This window comes from Sinohyriopsis cumingii, unplaced genomic scaffold (genome assembly GCF_028554795.1).
Source record: "Sinohyriopsis cumingii isolate HCF-2022 unplaced genomic scaffold, ASM2855479v2 utg000810l, whole genome shotgun sequence".
NCBI lineage: Eukaryota > Metazoa > Mollusca > Bivalvia > Unionida > Unionidae > Sinohyriopsis > Sinohyriopsis cumingii.
In genome coordinates this window covers 214,926-236,485 of record NW_028315933.1, presented here as the reverse complement: position 1 = coordinate 236,485, position 21,560 = coordinate 214,926, and the positions used below count along the sequence as shown (strand labels likewise).

The 21,560-nt window shown below is 34.0% G+C and overlaps 1 protein-coding gene across 1 annotated transcript in view; it reads left to right on the top strand.

The window, feature by feature from the left end:
* The window catches only part of LOC149773221 (Y+L amino acid transporter 2-like), a 91,780-nt gene extending 72,458 nt beyond the window's left edge, over window positions 1-19,322 (top strand). The window contains exon 10 of the mRNA XM_089946580.1: window positions 1,573-19,322. Coding sequence (XP_089802706.1) covers window positions 1,573-1,646 — 74 coding nt within the window. The 3' untranslated portion in view covers window positions 1,647-19,322. The remainder of the gene's footprint in view (window positions 1-1,572) is intronic.
* The last annotated feature ends 2,238 nt before the right edge of the window (window positions 19,323-21,560 follow it).

Sequence of the window (21,560 nt, the reverse complement as noted above, 5' to 3'; positions counted from 1 at the left end):
ATATGGCTGCCATTTAAGAAAAATTGAAAAACCCTAAAATTAATACTTTCCGAAAAGTGCTTGAGAGACTTTTGATAGTAAGCACCCTGGCATGAATGCCTTTACATTTTTATGCATATGAAGCTGATCAGGTTGTCTGCATGGCTGGAAATAAAATAACAAAACTTAAAATTAACACTCTCAAAAAACTGTTTCATAGAATTGAGCCATATTTGATAGCACCCTAGCTTTGTGTTTTGTTCTAATTATGCTGAATCATCATTTGATATGGCCATCCTCACCAAGATTTAAACCACATGACAAAAACTGGTGAACAGAATTTGACCAAATTGCACAGAAAGCATCCAAATATATAAGGTCTTTTAAGTTGGCACAAATGATGCCGATTCACTATTCAGTTTGGCAGCCATTAAAACTATAAAATAAGCTATAAAAAAAATCAACCCATTCAACATCAGAAAGCATCATACTGTAAGACTTTTTGGTCCTTACAGGTGATACTTATACCTGTCCATAGGAACAGAGAGTGTTGTGTTAGAAAAGGTAAATACTTTTGGGTGGAGGCGATGGAAAAGGGGTTATATCATCAACATAAAATAGAGAACAATTTAGCAATGTTTGATGAATTGTAAAATAAGTAATTAAAATAAATAAATAAGAGCTGTAGTTATTGTGTACAACCAGTTTTTGTAATTCTAATATAACAAACTATACCGAGGAGGTGGAGGGTGGGCTGTCAGGTGTGGTGGAAGACAACTATTATAATCAATTTTTGGAATATCATTTGCAGAAACATTTTAAAAAAATATATTCTGAACATTATCAAGCAAAGTATTTTTATTGGTTCCTGCTCATTTTGTCACAGCTTTTTCTGCTTTAATTATCCCCATTCCCTTATAATCAGAAAACAAGCAAAATCTTTCATTAGGGATATTTTATTATAGATTACTATTAATTGTAATTATTTTCAAAATTGTAAATCTGCAAGTTCAGAGACGAAACTAGGATATGAAACAAAATCAGGAAGTGACATATCCCTCCAAATAAAACAGGTTTCATATTAGATTTATTGGAGTTGGTCAGCAATTACATGTATTGAATATGTGTTGATTTGAGTATATGTTTCATAGAGGGAGATTGCCATAATCATGTGTAATGGATGAAAAGAGTCCAAGAATTGTGTTAAGTAGAGAGATAGCATGAAGCCATTGAGCTCTATAGGGTTTAGAACTGCAGTTGTTAAACTGTACAGGATGTAATTAATGTCTGAGTGTTCTTTACCAACGTTCATTTGAACATAATGTATGCCTTTGCTGCATCAGTGTTGAATACAACTTTTAGACTCTTTTCATGCCTGTTTTCCATCTTTACAATAGCAGTACATGATATTTTGTAACACCTTATTAACTATTGGAAAAAATAGACTGTCTTACTGAGAAGGTCTTGTTAAGGTTTCTGCTTCTGCAAAAAATAGTAACAAACTTTATGTTCCTGCTGAACTTAGCAATAAAATAAGTTTAAAGTTTAACTTGTTGTATTGTTAATAAATAACATTCTTGGCTTTTTTTGCAGGCAAATTAACAGTACTGGTACAGAAGTTATTGCAGGTTGTGGTACCAGATCCAGAACAAGTGAATTGGGAATAAGGACAATGATGTTGCATCCAATCCAACTCAAACAGCCACCTCTGTATAACAACCCACATTCTCCAAGACCCAGCATAATGCATTTTGTTGTAAATTAACCTCCGTATAACTAACAACAGCCTGTATGACAGCCATCTTTATATGACAGCCACATTTTCCAAACCATATGTTTGCATTTTGTTTTAACTTCCTTATAACAGCTGCCTCTTTATTAGATCCAGTTGTTGCCAGTACTGATGGTGGCTTTCATAGGTTTTAATAAGTTATCCATTTTTCTTTGTAAAAGAGAATGAACAGCAAATAAATAGATCAATAATTATGACCCAAGTATGCAGTATTTCTCCCATCTGCATAACCATCATAAAACATTACTTTTTCTGACAGAAGAAAATTGCATACTAAAGTAGTTGCAAGTCAGATTGGGAAAATACCATATTATATGAAATAGGTGAGATGCTGGGGTCTGTAGAAAAATGTATGTGTTTGTTTGTGGTATTCAGAAGTGAGATATAGGCCTAATAGAAATCATCCAGTGTTACTTGAAATCATTTCCTGAGAATATAGAATTAAGTTAATATCTCAAATTGTGTAAATATATTAGTTTTTCAGAAACACCTGGATCATTGTTCGAAAAACATTCCCAACTTGAGTACGCAAATGGCACAAAGTTAAGCCCATCAGTAAAATTCATGTGGAATCCAATTTATGGTGATTATCTCAATGTTATACCCCAAAAATAAATAACTTGTTTAAAATTTTAGGTGTAATGCAATGATCCTATTAAAGTTTACGAATAACTAGCATATAGAACATAAGCATAGGTTTACTGCCCAAAATATTTAGACATTTTATGAAAACAAAACTGATTTTTTTCTTCTCAATGATAGAATGCAAAGATTATAAGCATATGGGCATTGATTTTCAGAATCTCTTGCTGCGTTTTTAAAGCAGTATTGCAGCTCATTCTTATATTCACTTATTTTTTTCATGCTAGATTTTCTTATTTAAATTGAAGTCACCATACTAAGATGCATTGCTTTCATTGCTAATTCCGCCTTCTGTTGCTAATCTTATTAAAGATTTTCAGAGATTTCTATAACCTAATGAAATAATTGCTGTATATATCGTCTCCAATCCCCTAACACCACCCGTCAATGCCCACCCCCAAAACTATAATGAATCTAGGTGGGCATGCTGCAAGTTTGACAGCTATTGCCTCGTATACCCTGTACACTTGCTTTAAGTTGAGTCCAAATGCAAATGCATAGGTCCAGATCTGCTATCACATGATGCACTGGTAGATCTGGGTCTATGCAGTTTGTTAGGAGTAATCTGCTGTCACATGATGCACTGGTAGATCTGGGTCTATGCAGTTTGTTAAGAGTAATCTGTGGAACAAATAACATAGACTTTTATTTGTTGGTGTATTATGTTTGCAGTTGGACTCATAAGTGGGAATTAGTGGTACTTAATGGATAGTCAACAAGTTAGGGTTAGTTTACTATTACAGTATATAATGTGATTAGGAGTATGAATCTGTCTTATAACATTGTATTATGTGATATAAATATTGCATGGGGCCCCGAGTGGCCGAGTTGTCTAAAGTGCTCACTGTTATGGATCACTGCCATCTCACCTCTGTCTGCATGGTTCGAGTCTAGGATTCGGCAAATGTGGGTATGTGAGAAAGCTTGCCAGTACCTTCTCATGGGTTGGTGGTTTTTTCTGGGGATTTCACCATTTATACTGGCCACCATGTATAGCCTATCTTGTGTTGAAAAATGGCATTAAACCTACAACAACAATAAATATTACATAATTTTTTGCACGTTGTACCTGGAATTAAAATACTATTTATCACAGTTTGAGTATATAATTAATTTACTGTAAATAGTTATTCTGCATTTAGCTCAGTTACCATAACATCAAAAATTGAAACATTTATTATTATTATTATTATTATTATTATTATTCAGTATATATTTGAAGTGTCCCTTTATTCAGTTATTATAAGGGATGTTCCATTAAAAGATATATGGGACCCAGGAAAGGCACTTTTAAAATGGGGTACTCACCCATTGATGCAATTTAAAATATTTTATCGATTTAATATGAACTCTGTGATATCAAAGTATCCTGGCATATATTTTTAAAAAACTGCTTTGCCAGGGTATCGTACATGTTTAAATGGAACTGCCCCTATCATAATCATAACTGTTTATTATTAAATGACCTTTGACTACAGTTGAATCCATTGTCAGTTGCAGTTGATTAGTAAATTAAATAGCTCATTGTTTTATTTGTACAGTATCTTTAATTATTCATAAAATCTTTACAGCATAATTTAGAAAAAAAACTCTTGGCCATTACACAGAAATGGGTTTTGTTGAGCCCACTTTGGAGGATGCTTACTACAATGATTTATTTGGCATCTATGTGCATGTTCATCTGTATGTGCTTGCATCTGTCTGCACATTCAGCCATACTTCTGTTCACACCCTAGCTTAACATAAGTGCTTTAGTTTTTGATTTTATGTCTAAATAAAAGATGGCCACAGTGTTAGGATCTCTTTTAATGTTAAATATTTACAATATGCATTTAAATTTAGTTGGTTCGTTTTTTTGTAAATTGTAAGTTACATATGTTAGTAGATATTAAGGTTTCCATTTATAAGTATATCTACACAACTTGAATATGTGCACTGTGTAGTTAGTTGTATATTTGCTTGTCATGTGGCAGAAAATATTATGATTACATCTGTCTCAGGGATCTCAAACACATTTGCGGCCTGCCAAGCTGTATCCTGTGGCCCAAAAAATGATTGACATCACAAGGTGTCATGAGAGATAACAAAGGTGGTGCAGCCTGTGGGCCATAAAAAATGCCATCATGTGGCCCTCAGGGTGGTTTGAGTTTGATACCCCTGATCTATCAGCTATCGATTTGGTATCTGCACAATAGTTCCCGGGATGTTTTCTAGGTGATCTGTAATGGGGCTGGGACCCATTCATTCAGAAATGAATTAGCATAATATGGAACCATATTTTTCCAAGCAGATTGGAAAAATGTATTTTTTAAATATTTTTCATTTGAACAGGGGCCTATTTTTGGTGACTGAGAACATATGGAAAAGAAACAAGTCAGTTTCAAGAAATCTTTGTTAGTGTAATGTTACAGCTTTATGTGTAATTACATCATTTTTAGAAATAGTGTTCAAAATATTACAGAGGTCTGTAAGATCATGACTAAAGTACATTCTGATAATAAATAACTGATACAACTTGATAGAACATAAATGATACAACTTGATAGAACATAAATGCCAATTATTTTTCAAATAGTCAAGTATTTTCTGTGCCTGAGGGGGCCCCGAGTGGCAGAGTGGTCTAAAAGCACTCACCATTACGGATCACTGCCATCTCACTGCTGTCTGCATGGGTTTGAGTCTCTGGTTCGGCCAATACGGGTACGTGAGAAAGCTTGCCAGTAGCTTCTTGTCGGTCGGTGGTTCTTTCCGGTGTTTTCCAGGGTTCTTTGCCACCATTTATACTGGCCGCCATGTATAGCCTACCTTGTACAGAAAAATGGCGTTAAATCCTATAACAGCAACAATCTGTGTCTAGTGATTTTTGTTTTATTTATTGTAATCAGGGGTTGTAGGTGTGAAAATCTGTTTCTGTACTAGATATACCCTGTTGGAGCTTTTCCATTGTTATTTTTATCATTTTTGGTGTTCTATGACATATCAGCACTTTCAAGGTTTTCTTCTACAGTAGCAGTTGGAGTAAAATTCCTTGCCTAAAGAGACGCCAAAGTAGTTGATCCTGGTCTATCCAGTGGTGGGAATCTGACATGAATCCTTCTGATCAGAAGTACCATGCCTTTACCATCGAGCCAATGCAGCTCTCCTTTCCTTTTGAGAGATTTGTTGTTGTATTAGTAATTTACTGTCTCAAATACATTCCTTACTGTGTTTGTAGGAGAATAAAGGACCCAGTTGATCGGTCCTGTATGCATAGAATTTTGTGAATATGTATATTTTACTATATCATTTTAGTAGATTTGCATCCTGAATTGACTGATCTTCATGTATAACTTTTTCCAAAGGTAACCAGTAGAATTCAAAACTAAGCTGTATTAGAATTTTTGATCATGTGCTCTTTTCCCATCTGTTCTGTTATTTTTTAAATCAAAATTGCTTAATATAATACAAAATTCATGTTCAAAGAAAATATCCAATACCTTAACCACTGAGCCACTAAGGTTTCTTTTGCTGCTTCATTTAGTGATATCATATTGGCAGTTGCCCATTATAGTAGGATCAGTGTGGTTTTTTAATCACATGTTTTTGACCTAGAGATGCAATCTCAGACTAATCACCATCTTGCCATTTCTTGTCATGGTCATTTGGATCACTTCAAGCTTTTTACATTAGCTTAAAACTTTTCCCCTCTCAGTTGACAGCCAAGGTGGGTATGTGAGAAAGCTTGCCAGTAGCTTCTTGTTGGTCGGTGGTTCTTTCCGGGGTATTCCTGGGTTCTTCCTCCACCATTAATACTGGCCGCCGCCATGTATAGCCCATCGTGTGCTGAAAAATGGCATTAAACCCTACAACAACAACAACAGCAGCACTGAATTTGACTAACTTTGGGATATTGTCTTGGCACTGGGACCTTTCAGTATTGGACAGGTGATGAAAACACTTGAGCTAGAGAGACCATGATTTTGTGTGAGTGTGTGTGTGTGTGTATTGCAAGCAATCATTGTATAAGCATAGGAATAAAATTTCAACAGAATGCAGTCTCTTGACTCAATGTTCTCATTAAAAATAAGCAAGGGAAGTAACCTTGATAGGGACTGTTTAGAATCATGGGTTTGGAATTGGCCATAGTTCTTCCCAGTGCAGCAGCAAAGAAAAGTTTAAAACAAAAATATTATGTTGAAGTGCAACATGCATACACTTATACAGAGCATGTTTTAAATAATAATACACTTTAGGTATTATAATACATGATTTATAATTTAAACTGAACAAAAATATACATTAGAACAGGCAACACACTACATTGATAGTATAAATGTGATAATATATTTATAAGACAAACTGTTAAAATACAATTTGTTTTATGCTGGTACACAGGAGTGTTGGGTTTGATGACTGCAATGTTGTGTCCTTGTGCATTGCATTGCGTAACCAAAACCAGCCTAAGGCCACTAAGAAAAATGCCTTGAAGAGAGCTTAGCTTAACCAAACCGGATATGTGGAATACTGTATATATTTGTTTATAAGACGAGTCCAACTGCATTTTGCACAGACCCAGATCTGCCATTGTATAATATGCCGACTGATCTGGGTCTGTGCAGATGAGAGTAATCAGGAGCTTAAATAACATGGATCCTGATCTGCAAGTGCATTATGCTATGGCAGATAATGATCTTTGTTGTTTGCAGTTTGATTCGACTTAAAAGTGAGTATATACAGTACATATGATGCATGTTAGTAATTTTTACTAGGCAAAACCATGGGGGAATTTACTGAAAATGCAATATAGCCTTGAGGTTGAAGAACTGAATGTCTCTGCTGCACTCACTAACAGATGTGTCCAAGTATTAGAGATTCTTTACGTGTTTAATTGGGTGTAAGAAAAGCCTTCACTTTAAGAACATATTTCTTTTGTAGTAACCATTATCGTAAAAACATGGCCACATTTGTAATTCTTAATGTTTTGAAGCAAGCTTGATAAGTTTGATTAAACATATTCACAGTTGCTGACACTGCCACATTGAAGAGTCTGAAACATTTGTTGCTTGTATGTCAACCTTGTGCATTATTTTCCGGCATTTAATGCAATTATTGAAATTGCTCAAATTATTTTAAATGCATATTTTTTATATTTTAGCTTTTAGTAATGAAAAAATGTAATCTAATCTGCTTTCCTCCCAAAGCACTTACTTGTTAGTTACTAAGAGCAAAGAAACCCACAACCTTAAAAAATTTCCCATGAAATTTGCTAGTTGATGCTGGCTAATTATAGAGGGTGGGAATTGTACCTGCAACCTTGTGATGTGTACAGCACCTTAATCACTCAGCCACTGTTGTTCTCATTAGGTGTACAGCTTAATGGTTTCCTAATTATAACTCAAATGGGGTAAGGACAGAGCCATGAATCCGTGCTGTCTGCACTTATTAACTGCCCATGTAATGCCTGGTAAGTGTATATACCTTAATGTGAGGGCTGTGACTAGTTTTTTCCAGGTTGTTAATTTGGGCCAATTTTCATGGGTTGGGAAAGATATATGTGACAATGCTGGCTGTGTAAATGACTTGCCCTCTTTATGTCGAGAAAATGATCATCTGTATAACGTCGAGGAAAGAAGGAACACCACATCAGAATTAATAGACAATGTAGTGGGTCTGTGCCAGTGATTTTCTTTGCCTCTAGAGATTCAGCACCTGTCTAAACAATTTGCATTCACAAGCTAACATGTCAGCTGAGCAGATGAGCAATATTAGGTCCACTTGAGGCTCTTGTTAATTATTCTTTTGGACAGGTGTGATAGGGTATATTTTCCCATATATTTTATGTAATGACTGTTACTTGGAATAGATATTAAACTTGAGTTGTATCAGAACATATTTTGTCAAAGGAGTTATACAATAATATATTTTGTTGAGTGATTTTGGACTTCACAGACCTAAGTGATGTAAAAAAAAAGATTTTTCGGAAAAAAGTTGCTTCCTGCAATCATCCTCAAAGATCTCAAAGGTTGTATATTATTAGGCCTGAATGTAGATTTATTAGGCTGAAGTTTTAATTGGTTAATATTCTTTAATTCTTTTAATTATGTTATGTTTGTTTGTCCACTTGTATACTGTTATGTTGGTCCATTTTTATGTCTTTTGTTTGATTTTGTTTTTACCATATAATGACATCTGTTGAACTTGACTATCACATTTATCTGCAGTAAGACCACCTTAATTTAGTTGCCAATGACACTTGATAGATGACTACTGCTGAGAAATGTTTGTAATCTCATTTCTAATAAAACTAACAGCCATTTAACTGAGTAAATTGGTTCCTGTTATAGTAGTACACTTATTATTGTGAGCAAACTTGATAAAGGAAAACCCTGATTTTGCATATGTATGTTGAATGAATAACAACTTGAATGACAGTATATGCAAGAATTGGATTCAAGTCTACTTAGCAGTTTTATAGATGTGGTTGATTTCACAATTTTCATCAACATTCTGGGCTACAAAAATTGCCATGATGGATATAGTTGTGACTTGACCAAGTCACATCCATTCTATCGCAAATACATTGGTCTACTGATTTTATTTTGTCGTAAAGCTTTTTGGGAATTGTCAAGAAACATGGACAGACATGTTGAACTATGTGGTGAATAATGAAGAGTAATTCAGAATATGGAAGTATACATGGAACCAGTTTATAAGGCTGTACAATTTTTAATTTTTTGTTGTTGGTATACCTACTGTTTTTCTCTGTGGCATGCTAACTATAAATATGTAATTTATGATGTAAATGATATTTTTTATCAAGATAATCTGAGGCACTGCAAAGGCACTGTCATTGCATATGAAATCAGATTACTGTGTTATGACTATTGTGGGTTAGCAATTTTCATAAATGTTGTTGTCCTGACCCACTTATTTAAAGACCTGATGAGAAATTAGCCGCGTAAGAGGAAGCCCCCCCCCATCCCCCCTTTATACTATGTTTCATTCATAGATCAACCAAGCTGTTTCATAAATTAATGTTATTTCCATAATCTGGTTGAAATGTTAGCTTTTACATGTGTCTTGTTTTATTTTCATCCTTTGGAAGAAAAAACCCATTAGAATTATGAAGCATTTAAAATTGTTTCATTGTATCTATTGCCTATCACTGGCTTAAATTGATATGTTGTGAGACCAATACGGCAAGAGAAAACGAAACATTTTATTGAAATTAAAACAGTTATTACTGAAAATGAAAGAAAGGATAGGAAATGAAAATGAGATTTAATACTAATTCAGATTCTTCATTCAAGTGATACTTTTCAAAACCTTAAAATCCCCATGAGAGCACATCTGATTTTGTTCATACATGGTTAATTCCAATAAACAACAAGACTAAAATACTAAACTATTGCTTGAGACACCATTATTAATGAAATGCTTTGTATGTACGCTAATTATTGCAGCGTATTGAAGCTCACACAACTGACTTTTGGACAAAACCACTAAATGAACATTGCATCACTCAGGTAGGCTTGTATACACAAATATTCATTGGGAAAATAATCCTGAAATTCCTGACTTAGTTCATTATTCTCCAAGCTGTAAATAATTAGGTCAGACCTTTCACATTTTTGTGCGAGATGAAATTATTTATTCAGCATCATTCAACATCACTGATGATGTTTTAAGCAAAGTCTAGTTGTAATAAGTAAAGCTTGAGTAAAAACTGAATTCTTTAATCTTTTATATTTAGTAAAATTGCTGTATCACCATCAGCTTAGTCACCTTTAGGTTGATGTCCAAATTTTGAATTATATCTAGCATTACAATAACCTTCCCACAAAGTAATCTAAAACTGCTCATTAGCTGATAATTTTGCCCTTTTAAAAATATATATTTATTTGAATAACTAAATGTTAAATGCGATACTGAGAAAAATTAGAAAAACCTGTTTGAGAACAACCATCAGCTAACATGTCTGCAAGGTGTTCTGTTTGCCATTTTATTGGTCAGTTATTGGGGTTGTTGATTATACAGATCTGTATGTAATATCTACCAGAATTTCATCCTCAAACCTCGGGTGTCAATGCTAGAAGGTTTTATGTTGATGGTTCTTGTCAACATTGTTTAAAAAAAAATGTTTTATTACTGTATTTACTCACAAGTCAAGTCCATCTGCAAGTCTTTATGGACTGGTGTGTTAAACACAAGTTTGTGTATTTACTTATTGCAGCATTTGGTTACTTATTAAAACCTGGCCTTGATATTATATCTACTGTAGTAGCTACTTTGAAACAGAGTTAGACTTTTAAAGTGAAGATTTTTAAGGTCATTATAATAATACAAATTTGTGGATAGGCCTGTCAAATTAATTATTTTCTTTTTTAAATTATTGATTGAAATTCTTTTCTTGATTTAACTAATGCTTTGCTACCTCTGCATCCAATTTATTTTGCTTTAATGACAAATTAGCAGTTCGAAATCCATGCACAAATACTTTGATCCAGTATTTTTCATGACATCAAGACAAGCTGGTGTAAAATCTCCTTTAAATGAAATTGTCCGATGTTTATGGAAATCTCATTTTATCTTGGTAGAGATAAAAAAATCATTTTTTTCATTTATAGACAGAAAAATGCAATTTTTGCCTTCTGAATTGAAAATTAACATGGTGAATATGTCATTTCATTGTATGACTTGTAACGATTTAGACATTTAGGTTATTTTAAGAGAGAACATTCATGCAGTTCACAATATTTTGTTCATTGTATTAATTCAGATGTGATATATGGATCAGGCACGGGTCCAATTTATAATTTGTTCTGGATCATTTGTTTCTAACACAGTATGAGGTTATGTACATCTGTACCCATATACAGTGATCTATGATATGTAGTTGTGTACAGTGTGTACCCGTCAGAAGTGATCTATGATATGTAGCTGTGTACAGTGTGTACCCGTCAGAAGTGATCTACAATATGTAGTCATGTACAGTGTGTACCCGTCAGAAGTGATCTACAATATGTAGTCATGTACAGTGTGTACCCATCAGCAGTGATCTATGATATGTAGTTGTGTACAGTGTGTACCCGTCAGAAGTGATCTACAATATGTAGTCATGTACAGTGTGTACCCATCAGCAGTGATCTATGATATGTAGTTGTGTACAGTGTGTACCCGTCAGAAGTGATCTACAATATGTAGTCATGTACAGTGTGTACCCGTCAGCAGTGATCTACAGTATGTAGTCATGTACAGTGTGTACCCATCAGCAGTGATCTATGATATGTAGTTGTGTACAGTGTGTACCCGTCAGAAGTGATCTACAATATGTAGTCATGTACAGTGTGTACCCGTCAGAAGTGATCTACAATATGTAGTCATGTACAGTGTGTACCCATCAGCAGTGATCTATGATATGTAGTTGTGTACAGTGTGTACCCGTCAGAAGTGATCTACAATATGTAGTCATGTACAGTGTGTACCCGTCAGAAGTGATCTACAATATGTAGTCATGTACAGTGTGTACCCGTCAGCAGTGATCTACAGTATGTAGTCATGTACACTGTGTACCCGTCAGCAGTGATCTACAATATGTAGTCATGTACAGTTTGTACCCGTCAGCAGTGATCTCCAATATGTAGTCATGTACAGTGTGTACCGGTCAGCAGTGATCTACAGTATGTAGTCATGTACAGTTTGTACCCATCAGCAGTGATCTACAGTATGTAATCATGTACAGTGTGTACCTGTCAGCAGTGATCTACAGTATGTAGTCATGTACAGTGTGTACCCATCGGCAGTGATCTACAGTATGTAATCATGTACAGTGTGTACCCATCAGCAGTGATCTACAGTATGTAGTCATGTACAGTGTGTACCCATCAGCAGGGATCTACAATATGTAGACATGTACAGTGTGTACCCGTCAGCAGTGATCTCCAATATGTAGACATGTACAGTGTGTACCCGTCAGTAGTGATTATCAGTATTGGTCATGTACAGTGTGTACCCATTTGTAATGATCAGCAGTATGTGGTTATGTATGGTGTGTACCCATTTACAGTGATCTACAACCTGTGTTCATATATAGTGTGTACCCAGTTATTATGATGTACAGTATTATAGTCATTTAAAGTGTGTACCCATTACAGTGATATACAATCTGTGATCATGTGCAGTATATACCCATTTACAGTGGTCTACAGTATATGGTCATGTACAATGTGTACCCATTTACAATGATATACAATCTGTGATCTTGCGCATTGTATACCTATTTACAGTTGTCTACAATGTGCAGTGTATACCTATTTACAGTTGTCTACAATATGTGGTCATGTGCAGTGTATACCCATTTACAGTTCTACAATACTTGGTCATGTGCAGTGAATACCCATTTACAGATGTCTACAATATGTGGTCATGTGCAGTGAATACCCATTTACAGTTGTCAACAATATGTGGTCATCTACAGAATGTACCCATTTACAGTGACATACAATATATAGCCATGTACAAAGTGTACCCAGTTACATTTCTCTACAATATGTGGTTATGTACAGTGTGTGCCCACTTACAATGATATACAGTATGTGGTCATTTACAGTGTGTACCCACTTACAATGATATACTATAGTCATGTACAGGGTTTACCCACTTACAATGATATACTATAGTCATGTACAGGGTGTACCCATTTACACTGATATATTATAGTATGTACAGTAAATATCCATTTGAAAACTGCTTAAATTCAGATTTCTTGTAACATAATACTCAGTGACAGGTTAGCTTAGAAAGACTTTTTTCTCTGAACTGCAAGCTGTCTCTAACAAATCTATCTAGATGCTGTAGTTTTCTTTAGTGAGTCTCACTGCATCAGAGTTTTGTTTACATTTTGTGTGAAATGGGGCTTCCAAGATGGTCTGGCAGTTCAGATTTTCTCTGGGAACCAATATGGAATGTCAGAGAAATTTTAATTACTGTGCCATTATTTAATCATTTCTTTACCCCTTTTAGATTGCCAACAGTAGATATTCACTATATTGATATAGCTATCCATTCATTAGGAGCTGCATTTATGCAACTGTAAACACGGAAATGTCATTGAGGACCAACCATTGCTTTTTTTTTTTTTACTAGTTCCCAAATCCTTGAAGAGGAGAGTGTTGTGACCACATTGCATGGATGCCCAAAACAGCTAGTTATACGTAGAATTCCAAATTTTTTTTCAGTGTTGCAGTTTTCTAACAAAATCAAGCTAGTCATGTCGTAGATATTTAGGTGAGCTCTTTTGTCTTGCCATATACTACGATCTAGAATTTACTACAGACATTGAAATCTACAAAGGTCTTGATAATCTTAACTGATATACCCTATCTAGTTGCTTGTATGTTTAATTCAGCAGCAAACTGCACAGACCCATATCTGCTAACACATAACATGCCATCAGGTCAGGGTCTGTGCAGTTTGTTGGGATTAATCAGTATTAAAAAAACAAATTAGACATTGATCTGCCAGAACATTACGTGATTGCAGATGAGGGTCTGTGCAGTTTGCAGTCGGACTCGACTTACAAGCAAGTATATACAATTCTTCAAAACTATATGTTCCATATACATGTATTCAAGTTCTAATCATGTGTGTTTATTCTGCGTAGCAAAGGTACCTAAATGGTTTGTTTCTTGTTGCAGTGATTTTTATGTAAATATTCAGCTTTATAATGAATTTTTTTTCTTATGTCTTCTTCATCAAATGATTTACAAATTCAGATTATTATAGTTTGAATTATTATAGTTTTAAAGTGTTTCTTTGACATTTAGTTTGCGTTGTATAATTTTGTTAATTATGTTCAGAAATTCACACAGAAATAACTGATTTAAAGGGAAGACAAAAGAAACTCTTAGAAAGTTGTTGGCACTGAACTATATTCATGTTTGAACACTTTATTATTGTATATAATTTAATGATTTAATCTGTATATGTCCAATAATTTTGATGAGATCTAATGGATAATATGGAATATAAGGTGAGTAGAATGAATTTCTTTTCCATCAGGGTAAAATGGTTGCTTCTTTATATTGTATTTACTACTGCCATTTAATGAATCTCCTAATCTTATCTGCACATTTTAATGAATCTCTGAATCTTACCTGCACATTTTAATGAATCTCTGACTTACCTGCAAATTTTTCAAGTCGGATCTTGGAGACATTTATTTTTGTGAAGCATATTCAGACTTGATCAGTTTATTTCATACCTCTTAAAGATGAGCTAAGCCATCTGTTGTAGGTAAATTTAGTGACATCTTGCATTCATCTTGAATTAGGGTACAGTAAGCATAATTTATTGGGTCCACCATTGTCAAACATTTAGTAAATAAATGCATAATACAAATGTTTCACAAATAAGCAATTGGCAATTTATGTAGAGAATATGTTTCATCATAAATCTTGATGTAAACGATATGCTCACAGATTAGGTTGCCTTGCTAAATTCATAGGAACTTCATTCTTATTTGGGAACCCCAGGTGTCAGAGTGGTCAAAAGCACTTGCCTTTACCTATCACTGCCATCTCAGTTCTGTCCATGAAGGTTTGAGTCACAGACTTGGCCAATGTGGTTTTGTGAGCAAGCTTCCCATGGGTCAGTGGTTCTGACAGGGGTTTCCCAGGTTCTTGCACCACCAGTTGTACTGGTTGCTATGTATAGCCTATCTTGTACTGAAAAATGTCGTTAAACACCAAAAATCTACATCACTCTTGTTCTGATTTTGGTAAGTTTTACTAGTACTCATTAATGACAAGTCCTTAACAAAAGAAACAATCCTATGCGAGGTAAATGCAACTTTTGCGATACCAGACTGTCAAGAAAACAAACCCATTCTGATGCTAAAGTGAAATCTTAGATTGATGTCATTTATGTTGACTTTTATGACATAATAATTAAGATGACTATAACAAGTGAATGAAAAATCTCAAATTTTTTATGCCAAATCCACAGTATGAAATCTCTAATACATGAAATTAATTTTCTTCTTTAGAACAGGAGCGTGATGTAATTATCTTCTTCCAAACATTTTACTTAACATTCAGCCTAGTATTGTCTACATGTACTTTTACATAACAATCTAAATATAATTCAAAGATAACTAACATGACATAAAATTATTGTATTTATGGCTGAAAGTGCTTACAAAATTCTCTGAAGGTACTGAACAAACATCAAAAGGACCTAAAAAAAATTGGCTACAGAACTGTAAAGTGAAAATGTTACAGTTGTGGCACAAGTTCACAGGTGTGGTCACCCTGAATGTGAGTTGTCATGCATTCGCGAATGTGTAGCACTCCAAACTGGTGGTGTGCATAATGCATTTGTCAGTCAAAGATTAGACTTTCTACTTATGACTCTTTTAATATGTACTACAGAGACATCAATCTTCAAGTACATTATTTGTTAACGTATCATTGTATTTTTGTCTTGTGTTTGAGGACTTGACATTAAATGGAGGGGTTCATTGTAAATTGAACCTTACCAGTGATGCAAAAAAGACCTATTATTCTAATAACGATGCTTTTGGAAAAACGTTTAAAAATATAACCATACTGTAATTTTCAGTGGCACTAGTCACACACAGTTACGACATCTCTGTGATGTGAAAATTTCCAACAGCGTACTGTAGACTTAACTGTTGTAAACTTTGATGTTAGACCAATCGGAAAGCATGTTACATTTGCAGCTCTTTTAGAATTGCATGTGTATATGTTCTATACCAAGATACATACAGTATCTAAGCTATCGAAAACTGACAATTATGAGTTGAAATAGAGAAAAATCTGTCTTGAAAGATCATCCTTTCTGCCAATAAATAGTGGTCTCTCAAGACGGGCAGTTTGTAGTGACAAGTTGTAACCAGATATAATCTGTAAATCTATGCATTGAAAATGTGGTCTCTCAATACAGGTGGGATCTCATGGCAGTAGTTTTTCCAGACATTTTTTACTGTAATTTAATGCCTTATTGTGAAAAGTCTGAAATGTTGCCATTTTGAAATATTTGCCTTAGTCACTACCAGCAATGAGATTTTGCTGACTTTAAAAAAAAATGCTCATAGAGGTCTGGTTCACATGGTAAATAGATTATTTTTGGGCATTTTTGTACTGAAAAACAAATTACCATCATGATTTCATCGCTCATCATGCCCATTTAATGAATTTGAATTTTATAATTTGTTGTACTGTGTACTACAATGCAGATAAATGGTTTTATTTTTAATTACATTTTTTCTTGTGTTTTCATTTTTGTGTGGACTTTTTGTAATTTGAGATTTATTGTAGATTTAGGCATTGTTTTGATATAATTAGCATTTGAAGATTGTTTTGTGGATTTGGTTTGTGAAAGCTCCAGAGATTGTATGTGTTGCCCTCATTGGTCACTCAAGATTTGAATTGTGCTTCTCAGATTTTCATATTTTGGTTGTTGATTGATCAGTTTTAGTAATATCAAATTTCAATTTATACTGCATCAAAAAAAAAAAAAGAAATGTGAATTAGCAGATAATTCACTTAGGATTTTTAAACATTATATTATTTATCTGAAACACGTTACCATATGTTACATAAACAGCAACTATCATACTATCTGAGGATGCTTGCAATGTTTTGGAAGCTCGGTCTGAGCTCTATGGTCAGTGACATTACAGAATTGTATACCATTCCAGATTGCTTTGATCTGGATGTTCTAGGTTGTACAGAATTGTTGCAATGTGATGCACTACAGTCAACTTGAGTAATGTGTTCTCAGACCATTTCTTAGCATTTCTGCAGTATATTGACTTGAGATTTGTGTGTTGCCTTTTACTGATTCAATAAGCCAAGTCAAGCTTTGTTATATAAACTAGATTCATCTTGTGTTCACGTATCTATCTAAGCTTGATATGTTATCAGTGGTAATAAACTCATCTTTCTTCATTCCCCTAATGTGTTATGAAAAGAGAAGATATCTGTGTAGTTTCTTTGTAATGCATCATTTTTTAAAATGTTTCTTGTGTCAGAAACTTCCAGATCTGGAATGTTACAACATTTTGTTACGATATGTACCTTATTACTAACAAGCATTCAAAACAATAGGTCAGAGGTAGTTGTAATTAAGGCATCCTCATTTTAAAGTGCACTTTTATGTAAACGTGATACATAAGACATTGCATGTCAGGACAATGGAGTTGTAATTATTGCTTGACTTTTGTTAGAGACACTCTTACGTTGGACAAAACCACATTATGTGAGTTGATTATTGATTATTGACATGTCAGTTGTTGCTGAAAATAGACGAACTTTAAACAACTTCTCCGAACCTGCGTGTAGAATTTGACATACTCTTAGTAGAATTTGACATACTCTTAGTAGAATTTGACATAGTCTTAGTATAATTTGACATAGTCTTAGTATGATTTGACATAGTCTAACTGAAAGCTTCTTGGCATGAAGTTCTTTCAGATTTTTTTCAAATGATTCCAGTTCACTGTCAAATATGGCCAGCATTATTAAAATTTAAAAAGCCATTAAACAACTTCTTGAAAACCACTAAATAGAATTTGACCAAATTTGACAGAAACCATCCTGGCATAAATGGTTTTCAATTTTTGTAACAGTGATGTCAAATAAATACCAGATGTGCCCACCATTACGGAAAGTCATAAAAAGCATTAAACAATTTTGCTCCAAACATTCACACAGCAGAATTTACTCCAGTTAAACAAAGAGCATCCTGGCATAAAGGATATTTAGTTTTACACAGATATTGACAATTTGCAGTCAAATATGTTGGTTATTAAAAATAGAAAAAAACTTGAAATGATTTCTTAAAAACATTCAAACAAGTTTGGTAAAATTTGACCAAAGTCATTCTGCAAGAAGTCTTTTCAAGTTTTGTACAAATGATACTAATGTGCCTGAAATATTTCCAGTATCAAAGATAGTCACCATTTGTTTGAAATTTAAATTACTTAGGAAAGCTGTTTAGAAACTTTGATAGAAAACATTGTGGTACTTTCAGATTTGTATGCATGATGCTGATGATGCTGATTCACTATATAATGTGATTGTCATTTCTAAAAATAGAAAATGGTTGAATGACTTCTCAAAAGCCACTCAAAACAATTTGGCAGAATGCAGATAGGGCTTTTAAGCTTGTACAGATGATACCAGTTGTCATTAGAGATGACTACTGTTACCATAAATGGACAAACTTTTGATAAGTGCTGAAATGCCACTTTACGAAAATTTTACTGAAAGTGTCATAATTGAAAGCCATTCATATTTATGTGGCTACCATTACAAAAAAAAATAAACAAACAAAAAATTATTGAAGGAAAAAAAAAACACTGCAGAATTTGGCCACCTTTGATAAAGTGTCATAGCACTGAAGTTTTTAAATATTGGACCATACATTTTTAAGTGCCATCAGATCTGGATGAAGATATTCAACTAGAGAACCCTTGAAACCGTTGTTTTCAAAACATAATTAATCAGCAGCTTAGGAAGAAATTATTTCAACTGAGAGCATTCTCCTGACCCAGATTTCTTTGTCAGCTGCTTCTGCATTTATACACTAAACAAGAATAAACAATCTCTTGCCCATTTGAGCCTTTTGTTTTGTATTTGAGAAAAAATTCAAAATATGTTAGGATTCCATTGACCTTGACTTGTGTCTTTTTGATCAGAATGGCCTTTAAGCCATCAGAGACCTTCACTCAATAGTCTTAGTAAAACGAATATCAGTCGATAGTGTTCATATAGATTTTTTTTACGACTGTTTATAAAGAAAAGGACCGGACAACTTACTTTTTGATGTCCCTGTATCAATTTGTATTCATTGTCCATATGCAGAAAGAAGGATAATAAAGATTATGATTTTACTTGGTACATAATTGTGTTAATGTCATTTTTAATATATAGCCATGTAGCTTTTTGGAGTAATTTCCTTTCCATAGTAGTGCGTAAGCAATATACTGGTATTGCATGACAAGCTTTTTGTAAGAAAAACAAGTGTCAGACAAAATTAAGAAGTATTTCCATCTGTAGTATGTTCACAAAAGGTAAAATTTATAAGGAAATATCAGTCGCGATATTTAAATAAGTAACCAGGGATCTCTGGATATTGAAGGGTATTTTGTTTTATTACGATACTTTATAAGTAAAAAATGCACATAAATATCTTTGCATTGAATATTTATTGTTCTCGTTTCTTAAGGAAGCATTTATGAATTATTATTAAACAACGAATATTGGTCCTGTACGTGGAATACGTATGTCGAATGTCGAAGGGTGGAATACAAATCTAACTTGTTCACTTATTTGGGTAAAAAGTATTTTAAAAAAGAGAACTAAATATACATAGTAGAAAGGTAAATATTTAAGAAAGCATATTAAATGCATCATTTATGGCAAACGTCAATTGTCAAAGGGTGGAAGTAAATACGCACACCTTTGAATTAAAATATATTGCTAACTGCTACTGACATCGGCTCAATCCAGTGGTACAAATTTTCAAATTAAAATCAAGACATAAATTAGACTGACAGCAAGTCACGACAGCACCTGATTATATAGTGAATTGCCGAACAACAAAATCGTCTGTATAGCACTGAAATGCAGAGTGGGACTGCATATCTAAATCTTACTGTGATAAAAAACGACCATTTGGAAAGTTTTGAGGACAGTTCATATTAAGGGTTAACAACGTTCATCCGTACTCATACGGAAAGTCGTGTATAAAAACAGTAATTGTCTTGGCTACAACGTTTGAATTTAGAGTGTTTTGTAGGATTTAGAGTGCAGTCTGGGATTTAGAGAGTAATAGGCCATACCTTTTTAACTTTACTAGTCACCGAGATGTTATCAACACTTGACAGTTAAAAGGAAGAAATGGTCTTATCTTGAATTTCTGGAAATTCATTTCACCTAGTAGACCCCCCTTGAATGACTTGTTAACCTCCGTAGTTCACAGTAGGTAGTTCAAATTAGAATCTAGACATATATTAGGCATCACATGTACAACGAGCATAATTTTAATGACGAACACATTCACATAATTTTTCATTTTGATGATATATAGCAACTGGATAAATAAAGTAGAACGTCAATTTGAGACGGAATGCAGGCGACCACAGAAATATAAATGTAGATAAAGATTTAAATATGACTGTATTTTGAGATCGTTTATTATTAAATGATAGTTTCTGCTAATCTTTTTGTAGAAGAAAATTTACTGCGTATAAGCCTATCGCCTTTTGCAGGCATTTAAGTATACGCCATTAATTGTTACAAAGGTGATGTAATGGCTGAAACACGTTTATCAATACGCAAAATAAACCAAACTAACAACTCCTTGTTGGGGCGGGGTAATTCAAAAGTAAAGTGGGGGCCCCGAGTGGTCTAAAGCGCTCTCCGATACGGATCACTGCCATCTCACCTCTGTCTTGGATTCGGCCAATGTTGGTATGTGAGAAAGCTTGCCAGTAGCTTCTCGTGGGTCGGTGGTTCTTTCCGGGATTTTCCCGGGTTCTTCCTACACCATTAATAATGGCGGCCATGTATACCCTATCGTGTGCTGAAAAAATGGCGTTAAACCCCACAACAACAGAAGTAAAGTGAACCATTTTGGTCTTTGTTAGAATTGGTTGAAGTATTGAGAACTAAACTAGTTGAAATTACTTGTTCTGATGGCAGTTGAGTAACTTTTTGTATTTATCTGAAACTACAACAATGTAATAATATAGGTACTCATATAAGTTAGAATTGATTTCGAATGTATAATTTATGCAGTGCTAATTTGATGTTTTAGAGTAGTATGAGACAACTCTTCCGCCTGTTGGATTTGATATCATTTTTTTTTCATAAAACACAGTTATGTGTATTCCAAATATCAACTAGAAGAAGAGCGCGGACGATAAGAAATATGGCGTCTACATGCATACCAGAGCAGTCTGTAGATTGTGAATGTCAACATGACATTGAGGGTGCTACTGTCAGAAGACAGTTCTCATCGCGTTCAAACTGTTGCCATATTTTTTATATCTCGGTAATGGGCACGAATTTGTACTTTTTATTCATACATTTAAAACAGTATATCACAAAATCTATCGATTAAAGGTAAGTACATTAAG